The sequence below is a fragment of the Rutilus rutilus genome (assembly GCF_951802725.1).
Source record: "Rutilus rutilus genome assembly, chromosome: 11".
Lineage (NCBI taxonomy): Eukaryota > Metazoa > Chordata > Actinopteri > Cypriniformes > Leuciscidae > Rutilus > Rutilus rutilus.
Window position 1 is genome coordinate 12502222 of NC_140216.1, and position 15620 is coordinate 12517841.

The 15620-nt window shown below is 36.8% G+C and overlaps 1 protein-coding gene across 1 annotated transcript; it reads left to right on the plus strand.

The window, feature by feature from the left end:
* Positions 1-261: 261 nt before the first annotated feature.
* On the plus strand, positions 262-7813 carry prrt1 (proline-rich transmembrane protein 1). Its single transcript, XM_084422497.1, has 4 exons — positions 262-517; positions 3494-3852; positions 5088-5279; positions 6982-7813. The coding sequence occupies exons 1-4, from the start codon at positions 499-501 to the stop codon at positions 7156-7158; spliced, it is 747 nt and encodes a 248-aa protein (XP_084278623.1). The 5' UTR covers positions 262-498; the 3' UTR covers positions 7159-7813.
* The last annotated feature ends 7807 nt before the right edge of the window (positions 7814-15620 follow it).

Sequence of the window (15620 nt, forward strand, 5' to 3'; positions counted from 1 at the left end):
CAGTTTGGCGGAAACTGTTACCATGGTAACAATATTATTCGAAAAGCGTTCTTTTTTTCTTTCTTTTTTTTACATCTGTTTTAGATGCACTTTATTATTTTTAGTTTTCTTTAAGTCAATTATATTTACATGTGATGTGTGCGGCATGGATGGTGTTGTGTGGTTCTGTTGCTGTCTCTTTAAGACGCTCTGGTTAATACAGTGTAACTAGATGCGTTAGTTGAAACCTGTTTTTCTGCTGCTGCTGATGCTCTGGATGTTGCAGTGTGACCGTGGGAAACAGCAACAGACATTCAGAGGCTTTTACACCCAGATAACCCAGCCTTTACACTGCATACATCAGTATTAGCTATCATCTGAAGATGCATTATAATTAGCCTGGAAAGACATCATCAGCATCGTCTGTTGTGATCTGACATAAAGAGAGTACTGGTTGGATTTGGGTTTTTATTACAGGAGGGACTAACTGAACATCGTCGAAACGGACAAATAAACACGATGTCGTCGGAAAAACACGGTAAAATGTCTATTTTATGTATTTGGTCACATCGCAGCTATAACTAAATAAAATTCATGCAGCTGGAATAGGCTACTGATTTAAATCAAGGCTATTTATAAAAATGAGTACGAGACTATATGCCATATTAAAGCGCTATTAAATGACCATTCATGAATAGTAGCCTATGCTTTTTTTTTTTTTTCTGTTAATTATATATATAGTAGGCTATATATACATATTCAGACCGTGTGTCAAATCCCAGTGAGCTGCCTACATTTATGCATCAAAAGCGCGTAACGTTAATGTATTTTGTTGCGTGCTGCAGTTTTGCCCATTATAATAATGTGCTGAGCGTTATTATAACATTCTGACATCAAATGTCGAATCAACCCTTATTTAAACCTAGTGGATGATCCCGATAAATGCTGTCTGAATAGGCATCAGCTCGATATTTGAAACACATCCGTTGTGTCTGTTAGCTGTTCGCTGCTGTACAATGTCGTGTTGAACATATAGCCTACATACAAATATAGGCTGTGTTGAGTTTAATCAAATGAGAGAATATGCACAAAGTAAGTGTGGTTAAAGGGTGTTGTATGAGGCTGTAGGGCCCTATTTCAGTCAGCAGGTCCCTTGGGTCCGTGATTCACCGTGCTGTGAGATGTAGGGCCCTTAAATTCGCTTAAAACTGATGTGATTTTGTAAAATTACGCAGATGTGGTTTAGATATAGAAACCTTTTGGATTATCAATAATCTTTCTTGCAATAAAAATGATCATTTCAGGGTATTGAATCATTGTCATAGCTAATAAAAGCTGTACCGTCTCACCTCTTGCCAACCCATTTAGACAAAGAATGAAATTATATTAATTGTTTTATAGCTTAATCTGTAGGATGTTGGACAGTAAGGGGGACACAGACAACGTTATTTAAATACGCTCAGAAAATGATGTATTAAATATGTATCCTTACATTTTTTTTTTTCATTTTTTTTTTCAACTAATTAAATATGAATTGCAGTGCCTGAAATCCCCCTATACCATCCTGAACTATATATGCTGCTGGCATTGTGGATTACATCAGGGCTGGACTGGGACAAAAAATCGGCCCGGGCATTTTGGCCCAGACCGGCCCACTATATGATCATAAACACCACCCATCTTTGCACGCCCTTAATTATATGCATACCAACTCCTATTCATTAAAACCACTAATGCCATGTAATGAGTGAGTATAGGAACGAGTGAGAGTTTACAGATGAAATAAGTACAAATTTGACATTTATTAATACAGTCGAACTATACTCCACAGTGGTGAATCCTAAAACAAGCTATAAGCGGCTCTGGCATAGCAATACAAGTGTTTCTTACAGGATTTTTTGTTAAAACTGTGGTGGGTGGACCTTGGTTCTTCTAGGGGGGTTCGGGGGCATGCCCCCCCGTGAGAAAATTTTGTGCATTTTAATGTTAAATTCATCAATCTGGTGCACTTTGAGAGTTCAAAATGAAAAGCTCAAACCCATATTCAGTGTGCAAATTAAACAAAGAAAAATTCAAACCTCTTTTAGTTACAGTGTCTATTTACATTACACCTACTATATAATAGTTATAATATTAATCCAATGACAGTAATAGCCATATTTTGTAAAACAAATGCACTAAAAAATAAAGGACACTTTCATAATTAGTTTTGTAACAATTTCTATACTTGAAAGAGATAAGCACATGATCTTTTATTTTGACGCAAACTGCATCAAGCTTTTATTTTGGCGGAAAACATGGTTTACAAACGCCTGTCATTAAATTTCTAGTGAATTGCGGTAATCGTCAACTATGCAGATGTAGAAATAATCTGTAACTGGGTTATGGGTTCCTACACTCCATCATGACATAGCCTAAGTGTTTTGAAAGTAGTTCTGCTTACCGCAGGCTCTACACTCTCTCATCTCTCTCCTGATCCTCACTATCATCATCTGCCACAGGAGCTGACGAAGGTCAGAAAACATATATTTTGACACATAAAGCGTCTGCTTTAAGGGCCTGGTTCTATTTTTTCACGCTATTTATCTGCACATTCCTTGCGTTTCTTCTCCATCTCGCAGACTATTCTGGCAGATATTACACACTGACACTGCTGCACGCTCGCTCACTCGTTTAAAGTTGTGATTGGGCCAGCCCAGTGTCAATCAAGGAAAGAACCAATGGGCCGCTGATCTACGTGTTTCATGGGCTGGTCTGTCAGAAAAAAAAACTAACACTGACTTTTTTTGACCAATGCATTACACCGGCACAAACCCAAAACGCAAGCAAAACAAAACAAAACGAATGGCCCGCCGATGTACACATTTTATGGGCCGTTAAAAAAAATAATAATAAAGAAAAAAAAAAGTATTTATGAGATGTGTCGGCCCAAAAAGCACGTCGGCCCACCGGGCATTTGCCCGGTATGCCCAATGGCCAGTCCAGCCGTGGATTACATAATGATTTAGTTTAGTCGCGCATACACACACACACTGAGATAAACTCTCTTGGGTGACACAAGCTGGTGTAAATCTCATTAAATCTTTACTGTAAAGGAATATTCCAGGTTGAATTCAAGTTGAGGAATAGTTTATTGAAATTTCAAAGTATAAATAGTTAAAGCATGCATCAGTTGGCAGCAGAAAGTAAAAATCGTATTATTTAATTCATATCTTAATATGTCATTCACAATGCTTCATGGGATTGTAGTTTTTCCCTCATTAAATCCTTTAAGTGCAGTACCTTTGTCTTTCCAATTTTTCATATGTACTTTTTTGCTTCAAACCGTGGCTGGCCGGTTTGGTTTGGATGATTTTATATACAAATTTTAATTTTACATTAAGTCATTTAGCAGATTATTTAATCCAAAGAGACTATATGACTTAAATGTATGTCACACGTAGAATTACTCTTATAAATAACTGTCTGACACTCTTTATTTGTGTTGTATGACTGTCAATCTGTCATGGCTCAGGATTGGAGGAGGCAGCAGGGAGGCAGGCCATGTCTCAGCCGATGATGCAGATGGCTCCACCTCCCTACCTCCCCAACCAGGACCCCAACATGCCCCCACATCCACCTCCACCTGGCTGTGGCCAACAGCCGAATTACCCCCCTCCACCTCCCCCTCCTGGATCAGAGGGGTACCTGCAGGAAACCCAGTTCCACTGCGGCACCCTCGGGCCCCAGGGAGCTCCAAACGGATACCCGGTGCAGACGCACGGACCAGTAGGCACCGTCCCTCATCCTCCCGTGGGGTATTTACATACAGGATACCCCCTACAACTGCAGCCATGCACGGCCTACGTGCCCGTCTATCCTATAGGCACAGGGGTGAGTGAGGATTCATCTCATAAGGTATTTTAAGTCGGCATGAAATGAAAATTGCGATCTTAATGCAGGCATTGGAAGATTTTTGACCTCATAATCATAGTGTTTAATCAAAAAGTCATTACTCAATCTTCTGGTGAAAAGACAGACTTCTTTCTGGTGACGTATGCCAATCATACTCTTCCAATCGTTAAGTCCAGTTAAACCCCTGCAAGCTCACGTTCATCTGCATTTGTACTTTTTTGATAATCCGTTACACTTAGATGTACATCACAATACAGAAGAAAAAGAATATATCAGTTATGTGGATTTAGATTTATATGAGCAATTTATTTATTTATGTAAATTTTTTTGCATTATTTTTATAGTCATAAGCTGGATCTTTATATAAAATATTGTGATACTGTGAAATGTGATTTGAAAATTCAATTCAAAATCAGCAGAGATAAGATGCAAGATATATCAGGACAATATCATTTGTCTGCCAATATGAGTGAATTTTAAAAATGTAATATAGTATAATATAGTGTATGTAAAATAATACTCTTTACTCTACATTGCTGTGTGAATTTTAGAACAAGTGAACTTTAATTATGTTACTTATTTTAATCTTATTTTAGCTTCAAATAAAGTATTTCAGCTTAGGCAATTTGCAAATTGGCCAAATAATTATATTGTGAATAAACTGTCATATATTGCGATTGTGTTTTGAACTTCAAAATGTTAATAATAAAAACATGATAATAAAAAAATAAGACAGAAATATATTACTGTTGTAATAATACAATTGTATTGTAAAAAAAAAAAGAAAAATATAATAATTATAATCATTTTACACTAAATGTTACATATTTTACACTACAATAGTACATTTTTTAATTCTAATATTTATGTTTAGTTGATTAATCTTGTGAAATTCTAAAAACTGTCCCCAAAAATATTGGTAATTATGCAAAAATAATTGTCAGCCTTTTGCACACTATTGATAATCACACCATGTGTGATTTTGCAGCCCTATTTCAGCTCATTTCAACACAGTTCTATTGTCATAGAGTAAAAATATTCAAGGTCCAATAATTTTTTTTATTATTTCAATCCACCTGCCACTGGATGAACCTACAAAGTGTCTGTGAGATCAGATCTTTTTCTGAATCAGAAAATATAGAAATTATGCACCTCAACTGTGCACCAGTTTCAGTAACCTGAATTGGCCTTTTCTGTCTGTTTCCTCTTCTCAGGCACAGCCTTACATGCCTAACGGTGCACCTCATCCAGGTGTTGCTCCCGGACAGATGGCCATGCATATGCCAAATGGCATCGCTCTGATGGAGTCTCGTCGTCCTCCTCACGACTATCTGCCCATTGCTGTCCTCACCACTGTCTGCTGCTTCTGGCCCACAGGAATAATCGCCATCATCAAAGCTGTGCAGGTAAATGAGCCCGGACAGAGGTCTGATGACAGTAAGGCGACATATCATTTCTGTTTTGCGTTGGCTGTTCACACAAGCAAGATGCAACTAAACAGGGGTGCGTTTCCCATACAATGGCATAACTCACTGCTTAACTAATAAAATGCATAGTATGTCAACTACCAGTCATTAGAGTATTAGTAGATTGTCTGCTAGAAGGGGTCATGAACTGCATTGTTTTAATGTTTTATAATGTTTCCTGGGGTGCAACTTATAATGTTAGTATGGTTTTTACATCAAAAGTTGTCATCATTTAGAAATAAAAGGCATTTTCCTACCCTGATTTTAGCTCTCTGATTTAAACGCTCTGCTGTGAGACTTCGGTGTAAACGCCCACTGCTGTGATTGGCTAACATCTTTGCATATGAAATAACTAGTTTTACCTGTGGAACTCTATCGAAAACCTTTAGCACAAAAGTGCTGATTAGAGCATTATATTTAGATCTATGGCATTTAGATTGTGGCATTAAAGGTTGCAATGAGCAACTGTTGAGCACATGAATGCAGTGATCTCATCATGGCAACTTGATTTCTGCACTCTCAAGAAAGCTTTCATCATAACTAACAGTGCAAACACAATGTAAATAAGAGATTTTTTGATTATAACCAAATACTATAGATAAAAGGGACTTTGTTATAATGGAAGTTTTGGCGAGAGTCACTGATTGACAGTTCCAGCGATTGTAAAGGGAGCGTTCTTTGATTGCTTTCTATGTATAATTTAATAGTTTAAATAACAGATTATTTTCATGACTGTACATGAATCATTACATATCAGAAATCACTGGTCACAGATCAGGCATTAGAATTAACACAGTTACTTACATGTTGTGACAATACTGTCTAGTCCATATCGTAAAAGTCTGTTTGCAAAGCCTGTGCCGAAATTGCGACTGATTTACCAAATAATCCAGTGAAATGGACCAAATACAAATAGCCTAAAAATAATGCTCAACTGAGACAATAACACTGTTGAAAATAAATAACCACATTCCTAGCATTAGGATCCTTTGCAAGGTAATGCTATTTTAATGGAGTGATCCTGCATCTTTATTCTCTCTTATCTCACTAACACGCCAGTGGGCGGGGTCAAAGTTGCAATGATGAGGTATGCGTTGATTTTCTTCTGCAGAGGCGGTCTTTCACCTATCTATTAGATAAGCACATTTCACAACGAGTCGTACGCTGGGCTTGGTTACAATAAAAGCAGTCCAAGCTGCCTTGGACTGACAAGGAAGGTTTCAGTTTACTTACAGGATGTTCTTATAGTATGATGACCTCTTATATGTCAAAAACTCAAGAAAATTTGGATTTCTTATTTCATGACCCCTTTATGCCATCTGCTAACACTTTATTTTGATGGTCCTTCAACAGACATTCTGCTGACTATAAGTAACTTTGCAAATACATGTCAACTTATTCCACTAACAAGTACTGAGTAGGGTACTTAGGGTTTGTTTAAGGGCTAGTTGCATGTAATTATGCATAATTTATAGTTATTACTATAGTAAATACATGTAACGTGTAACAAGGACACATTAACATAAAATGTTACCTTTTTTAGCATCAAACAACTTAAATTAATTTCAGACTTGGTACGAACAGGTCTTTTATCTATTTCATCTAGATATCTACTAAATACGTTTTTTTTTTATTTGTTTAGGTGCGTACTGCTGTTGCTCGGGGCGACATGGTTACGGCAGAGATTGCTTCACGCGAGGCACGTAACTTCTCCTTCATCAGTCTGGCGGTGGGAATCGCCTCCATCGTGCTGTGCACCATACTCACCGTTGTGGTCATCATCGCCTCTCAGCATCATGATGACGACTGGGAGCCCTAGAGACCGCAGCGCAGGGACTCACCCCCTCAACCTGCCCTACAGACCCCTGGCCAACATTCCAGTCGGTATTCTGCTTTTTCTCTCACACAGCACAGTTCTGACTTCTCAAGCCACCACATCCTAATCTGCAGTCAAAAATACGACATTACAGCCATTTGCCCATGTATTAGTTACAAGAGAGATATGGTAAATCAGAGCATGGGAAACACAAAACGTCTACCATGTTGTAAGCGTGCTCACACTCACATTAACCTACCTGAACACTTCCTGCTTCTCCTAAACAAAAGCCTGTGTTAGATCAGTAGTTTAAAAATATAGTGTACTGAAGACTTGAGTCAGGACAGATGTGTTTTGATAATTTTGGTATTATTAATTGTGTTTTTTGACATTCAAAACATTCCGTCTTTTATTTGTGCCATTTATCTGTTTAAAAAGAAAGATAATATATTACTTTGTAGGTTGAACTGACTAATTTAGTCACTGAAAATGTGGATAAATTGTGTTTTCTATACACTAAGGGCCAGATTTACTAACAGCTTGCGCCAGCGTAAACCCTCTTTTGGCGTTAAAAAGCTACTGTCAAGATTTACTAAAGACACGCAATAAAAAAATAGCGCTGAAAAGGTGTGGACGGGGTTATTTTTGCAGCTGACCTTATTGCATATGCATTTGCAGAAGTTTCCCTTTTAAGAAGCAAAATTTATGGGAGAAGAGTATTTAAATGAATAATGCAAGGTGATTTACTAGGTTTATGCTAGTCAATTTACTGGTATTTAACGCCCCAAATAAAAGCATGTCTTAAACCAGATGCTAATTTGCGCTTTTCTTGGTAGATTACGTTGGTCATTATGGAAATGATCCGGCTGCATCTGTCTTCTTTAATTTGCGCGTCGTCAGTAGATCACGCTCGGAACATTTCACTCCCATCTGCGCTTTTTTGGAATTGCGATCTCACACTAATTTGCCCTGTTTAGTAATTCTGGCCCTAAGTATTGAAATTTAAATCCAAAAAGACTACTTGATTATTGGAAATAAGTTCCAGTATAATATAACTAGAATTTCAGATTTCATTTACCCAAAGGAACTTCTATGGTGTAGTTCAGAAGAGTGTATATCAGTATTGTTCACTCAGTGGTTTCTTTTCTTAAACCTAAGGCCAGAAATATACTCTACGCAGTACACAAACACAGATGCAAAGGCTTGGCTAACACATGGCAGCATGCAGTTCTGTTGTACATATTTAAAGCTAGTGATGCACCGAAACAGAAATTAAAGTTTAATTTAGCTAAATAACGGAATCCGGACAAAGTTTGGGCAATTCAACTTAGGTAATTGTTACTCATATTACATTTTGCTACTCTAGCATCATTTCTGTTCATGGTGAAATGCGTCTACACTGTTACCTGTTGTAGATTTTCCACATCGTGTGCACAATATAGACGCTGACACAGTCAAAACACTTCATCTGAAAAGCTTTAAATGTTTCATTCAATGATTTCAGCCCTCCAAAACTATTTTGGCCGTAACCAAAAATTATATGAATTGCTGTTAAGGTCAAATTTTTTTGGTTGTTGAAATTTGCATCGCTATTTAAAGCCTCAATGTTAAATTTTTGCTCTACTAGTGGCACAAAATGGAAATGCAGTCTGTTCATTTTCAGTCAATGATTTCAGCCCTCCAAAACTATTTTGGCCGTAACCAAAAATTCAATTTATTTCTGTTTAGGCCACAATTTTTAGGTTGTTGCAATTTGCATCGCTATTTAAAGCTGCAAGGTAAAAATTTTGCTCTACTAGTGGCACAAAATGGAAATGCAGTCTGTTTGTTTTAGAATACCTAAATAGCAACATTGGCTTAACCAATAGTGTGAGTTTGGGGGCGTGACTAACCGATTGTCGAGAGTACCTGTTTTATTGCAGCTAGTGGCAAAAAATTGACACACTGCAACTCTGACAATAGTTTTTACCGCATGTGGTGTTATTGTGGTAGCCCGCCATAAAAACGAACTAACTTTAATAAACTGGCTCAGCAGGATTTTCTTCAAACTGATAAATTGACGAAGAAAAAGACAGTTTACGCTCATGTATAGCTCCTCTTGTGGCAACACGGAGAATGCAATATGTATAATTTTGAATTGCTGACATATTTTGCAGTGCAGCGACATGTGAAAATAGCTAAAAGCATTTGTGTTCATGTACTTGCGTAGCGTATGCCTCGGGCCTAAGCGTTCCCAAGTGTCTTGTTGCAAACCGTTTTGAAAGAAATCCAGTTCAGAGATGTTGAAAGAATGTATTATAGGGTGAAATTATTGCTTCATTACTTACTTTTCTAAACTGGCTCTTCATTGAGGGAAGACATGACATTTCTCTGTTGTGATCCAGTGTATTATTTATTGTTTAAACACTAAATTATTAATTTGTGTATTAAACTGATAATTCTGTATTTATTGAAATATGTAATCATAGGTCTAACTGTTGTGCTGAAATATTTAGTTATCTTTCCTAGATAACAGTCAATCATCACAGATGATTGCTCAGCTGGCATATTTTAAAGAAGCATGTGGTAATATGCACTTTTATGCTCAGTAAGCAAGTAGCTAGTTTGTCTCACTTCTTTGTAGATGAAAGTGTAACTTGCTTCAATTCTGACCTCATTGAAACTCCTCACATGCTGCTGTCAGTTAGCTGTAGTTTGTTAGATAAACACATTTAGCACAATGGTTTGGTTGAACAAAAAGAATCAAACAATCCTAGAGTGTTCCTACATAATATTATACTGAAACATGGATGCAATGTTTTAGATTTGTAAGACTCTAATATGTGAATTTATCTCTTACTGCTTTCAAAATGCATCCATTCGTGCCATTCACTGACTGACTTTGTGATCTGTCAAACTCTTTATTTTCAAACAAGAAAAAAACCCAAAAATGAAAATCCTGTCATCATTTACAACATACCCTCATGTTGTTCCAAAAACCTGTGACTTTCTTTCTTCCATGGAGGATGAAAGGAAAATCTAGCTAAATGTTGATTCTGTTCTTTCCATAATGAAAGAGAATGGGGCTGTTGAGCTCCAAAACTGACCAATAACTCAAATAACCCATATAACAAAATTTTTTGGAGCTTGATATCCCCAGTCCACATTTGCTGTAATAGAGTGGTGCAGGGATGACAGGCCAAACCCAGAAACGAGTTGCATTTTAGCACTTCCGGTTCCATCTTCCCGAAGTCAATGGGTTTTTTGTTAACTGCTTGAAATAAGGTCTGTGGTGAACACAAGCTCAAGATATTTTCATGTTTTATTCTATGATATAAAATACGTCAGTAACCCCCTCTTGTGATTTTTAAAGCTTTTACTTGTCTCGTAAAAGGCGGTTGCCAACAAGTGTCTAAATGGGACTACAGAGGTTGTCGGGGATATTAAACGTCATCAGCCGAACAGGTAAACTCATTTACTCACTAGTCCGCTTTCACAGCCTCGTTGTATCTATAATCGCGCTCTTGCAAACTATTATAACTCAAACTTTCAGAGAAATGTTTTCATACAAAGACTGAAAGAGAGCTTGGTGATGGTGACGTTGAAGTCATGCGACTGTGGTTTAGTTCATTTATTTGGCTTTTGACTTGTGCAGATTGTATTTACACTTCAAACTTCATAAAAGTGGTGTTCATTTGTGAAGATTATCATGATGAACAGAACGTGTAAGAATCATAAACTTTTGTTAGTCAAAGACCTTATTTTCTGCAATAATCCAAAAGCCAATGGGAAAATCCTATTGGGTTTTTGTCGAAGGAACCAGTGTAATGCTAACTTCCGGGTTGGCCTACAAAAAAAAAAAAGTCATCCCTGCAGCCTGCATCTGCTAAATTTCTCCTGTTGTATTCCATGGGGGAGAAAATTCATAAAGGTTTTGAACAGGGTGAAAGTAAAAGTATTTAAACAATTTTTTGGATTGATTCAGTGTATGATCTTTTCATTTGTGTATAAAGAATTTCTACATTTGCAGGCTTGACAGTTGTGGCGAGAGTAAAAATTGCTTATTGTCTCAGTGAAATACAAGAAAGAGAACAGCCAATTTTGATAAATGAATGTGTCCCATGATTAATTAGGAAAGACGGAAGAAAATCATCTTTTGCATCCATTTTGAGCACTTTCTGCCCTCTTCTACCATGCCACTCAATTTTAAGATTTTTTTTTTTTTTTTTGCTTGTGTAATTTGAACTGCATCATATCTTTCTTTTCCTGCTCTTTAATCGATTTCTAATATCTTTCTGATCTATTTTTGACCAAATGCCTTGCAGCACTGCAAGTGTTTTGCTGAACTGTTTGTTGAATGACTTCAGATGTATCGTTTATACCTGTTAGAGGTGTGATTGCATATGGTCATGTTTATATGGGCTATGTCTAAAAATATGGTCCTCATTTTCTAACTAAGAGAGAGCATAGTTTCAATAGAACTCCTGTCTGTTAATAAGACAAGCTTGTCCAAAACATTTTATTTTGGTGTTTTAAAGTTGTGCAAACACTGTACAGTTGATGTGAAACTAGCTCCTGTTTATAATTAGACCAGCAATATGCTTTTTCACATTGTTGTGATATAAAGCTAATGCTTTATTGTTATAAACATGGCCTCTGAAATCTGATTTCCAATAGTTACTGCACACCGTTTCTCTAAGCTTGTAAATTTGGCAGACGGTTTATTCAAAATAGCCTCAAGCTTAAATAGCCGCAACCTTGTATTTGTGTGCTTCTAGAGGTTTATTCTTCTGTGAATCTCACGAATTCTGTCAAAAACATGTCCTGGTCATATTTCTCCTCAAGTCAACAGAATGAAATATGATATTGTAATTCTCATAAATAGAATGAAGCTTATTTAGGACCATTATAATTTTTTGCATTACTTTGATGCCAGTTACACATTTCCCCCATCACTGTAAAAAAAAGTAACAAAAAATTCTGGCCGAGATGCAAATCTAATGAGAATCACCATTGAAAATAATGTGAATTCCTCAGAATTTTGTCAAAACTTGTATTGTCATTGAAAGTAATGTCGCAATGCAATTTTTTTTGAAAAAACTCAATATTCCTTAAATCATGCTTCATTTTCTTTATGCAAAAAAAGTTATTTTATTTTTAGTCCATTGAATATGGGTGTGAATTGTGACCCAGACATGTTTTTTTTTTTATTTGTGTGTGAGATTTGCTCTTTAATGAGACCAATCATTGATTTGCAGTGTATGAATCCAGTGATTTGAATTAAAGAGGAATACCTGGTTGTGCAAGAATCGATTGTGTAGCGTTTTCTCTCCCTCTCTCTCTCGTGTTTGGCCTTTCTCTTTGTCTCAGAGGTGCTATTTATAGTTGCCCTGTTTTTTCTCTCTATCTCTGAATCTTTTTCCCTTGTGTCACTGGAGCTGCAGTATAACTCCACATCACACAACTGATAAACTGATAGGAGGGCGCCAGTGCCTCATAAAATGCTCTCATTTACATATTGTATCCATTGTGGATGTGGTGTACAATAATTGCCCAGGGGCTGCAGCTCTTCTCAATCTGTGGGGGGGCATCTGTCATTCTGTGGATCAAATTCAATATGATGCTCGGCCATCAAAGTGAGGGAGTGAAGATAGCTATCAGAAAGCATCAGCATGATTGTGCCTGGCTGCACAGGATAGAAAATATTATAGAATAATATAATAGAAATTAAAGGGCAAGAGAGGATCAGAAAAGTGCTAAATGAAAACATATCCAACTCATATTTCACCTCATTTAAGTTTTACTCAGTATTTGTATGCAGCACTGACTCTTATATGACGACTTATATGGCAGTCGTCCTGGGGTTATACTGACACCTGGTGGTGTGGATGCACAATTTAAAATCAAAAGTTTTCAATGCCAAATGTACTTTTTGCAGTCAGCCATGATCAATTTATTCCATTAGTGAAAGGCAGTAGTATTCGGTTGGTCATGTGATCTCAAAATGGCAGCTCCCATGAGGTGACCCGCTCCATGTAAAAAAAAACAACAAAAAAACTAGCTCTTGTTGTTGTCATGTTTGGATCAAAACATTAGCCTGGCTAACGTCAGACCTCGTCTCATTGAGACGTGGTCTGGGAACCACATGTTCATTTTCTCGTATTTGAGGCGTGGTTTACGAATGCCCAGAGCCGTTTATTGGGTGCTACGAATGTCTATCAAATGCGCCTGTACGTAGCTCATAGCCAATCGTTTCAATTATACCAGATGACGTATGTAGAGCGACAGAAATTCGACGAGGAAGAAGACGATGGGTCAGAGATTTATGTGTACACGATGGCGTTCAGCGACTATTGCCGTTTGTGCAAGACAAACATGAGGGTAGAAGGTATGTATAGATATAAACAAACTGCTTCGGTGTGTCGCATAGACGTCGTCATCGTCTTGCTGCTCCCTCTCCGTTCTGTGATTGGTCCCCTCGCTGAGGCGAAAATCTGGTCCATGGAATCCAGGCTGCCTAGCAGCGTGAATAAAATCAGCAAGGCAGCATGGGGAAACCCAGGCTATCAAAACATGTTACTTTATATGTAACTATTTACTGAAGCTGCAGTTGATTAATTGAACATGACATGACATATTTATGACAGTTGAACATTGGTTAGCTGAGAATCTAGGACCAAAATAAGGTTTTTATGTAATTTTAATTTTGAGTTTTTACCATTATTCTCAAAGGTGATTCTAATTAGATATTCGAAGGGATGTAGATGCTAATACATTTATCTAATTAATTTTGTCTAAACATTTATTTTTATTTTTTTTTTTATCATTATTATTAATGGTTTTAAAACAGTGTTGTTATTGTTACCTAAAACAGTTAACATTTTTCATTAATTTAAATAAAGCTAATAAGATAAATGACAAACTTAAACAAAAATTAGAAATGTTACATTAGCAACTAACTGAAATAAATAAGTTAAAGTACTAAAAGTGCTAAAAGTAAAACTGAAATAAAAATACATTAAACCTAAATAGAAAAGTACATAACAAAATTACTCAAATTAATAATAATAATAAAAAAATAATAATAATAAAAAAAACTATTTTAATAAATATTACAATAGCATATATATAATACTACATAACACTGCCTAAAAATAGGCTTCTTAATTTGTAAGTCTTTTGATTTTGGGGTGAAATATGACCTGGATTCATAACTTGACAGGTTTCATGAGATTCATCCAAAATGGAAAGAGGTGGGAGAGAAGAGAGATGAATCAAGTTAGAAGGAAGCAGGCCAGACTGTGTCGGTAGAATCACAGATGGTCGTTTAGCCTCCCAAAGATACCCATCGTTTCAGTAATCATTTAACACCGCAGGCCTGCCGTCTTCCGCCACACAGTTTTGCCTCTTCTTCTCTGACCCTCACGGCGTGTGTTTGTGTCACCCATACTGCGTCCGTGTACTTACCCACAAATCACCTCCACAGTTCCATCAAGGCTGATTAACAACCTCTGTTGGACAACTACATCTGATGTACACGTCCCTCACGGTGCAGTGCTGCTCTGTGCTCTGTTGGTTAGGATTGCATACTCGTGTAGTACTTGTGCCAAGCTTTGAGCTGTGCAGTGTAGATTCACTGACTCGCTGGTTGATTCATGTTGACACCATTACTGTCATTTCCTATCTCTTCCACAGCGGCTCTCCTCTCTGCTCTCACTGCACTGTCCTCCCCTCACCAGAGACTTATGTAAGACCTGCACTTTACTCAGTGCCCTAACTAGGCATGACAAGTTTTCAGTGACAAGTCATTTCTCTGTCTACACTGAAAGAGAAACTGCTGCAAAATCACAGCATATTTCATGTTTAACATATTTATATAAAACAGGTTTTGGCAAATCTCAGATAAAAATAAACATGAAATCAAAACTGACCATATTTACTTTAATACATGTTCATTAGTGAAAAAAAAAAAAAACGAATTTTGTCTTTGTAATTTTTTTTTATCATAATGTACTAACTTTCCTATGTGACTTGACATCATCAATTCCTCTTATTTCTAGCCTCACCCCTCCAACTACATATAGAGGCACTTTTCACTATCCAATCAATTAATACAATGGTAACACTTTACAATAACGTTCCATTAGTTAACATTATAGTTAGTCCATTAACAATGAGCAATACATTTGTTACAGTATTTATTATTATTTTTTAACGTTAGTTAAAAAAATAAAACTGCTCATTCATGTTAGCTCAGGCCCATTACATTTTAATCATTTTAATATTGTATTAGTTAATGTTGAAATTAACATTAGTTGAGATTAAGTATTTTTCCATTGTTGGTTTATGTTAAATAATGCAGTTAACTAATGTTCTGTGGAATACTTGATTCTGATTGGTCAATCGAGCCATCCAGCGGTATGTTATGGTAACCCTGGTAACAACCAGGCTCATCCGGGTAACTGAAGACGGTGCTTTACGCTTGC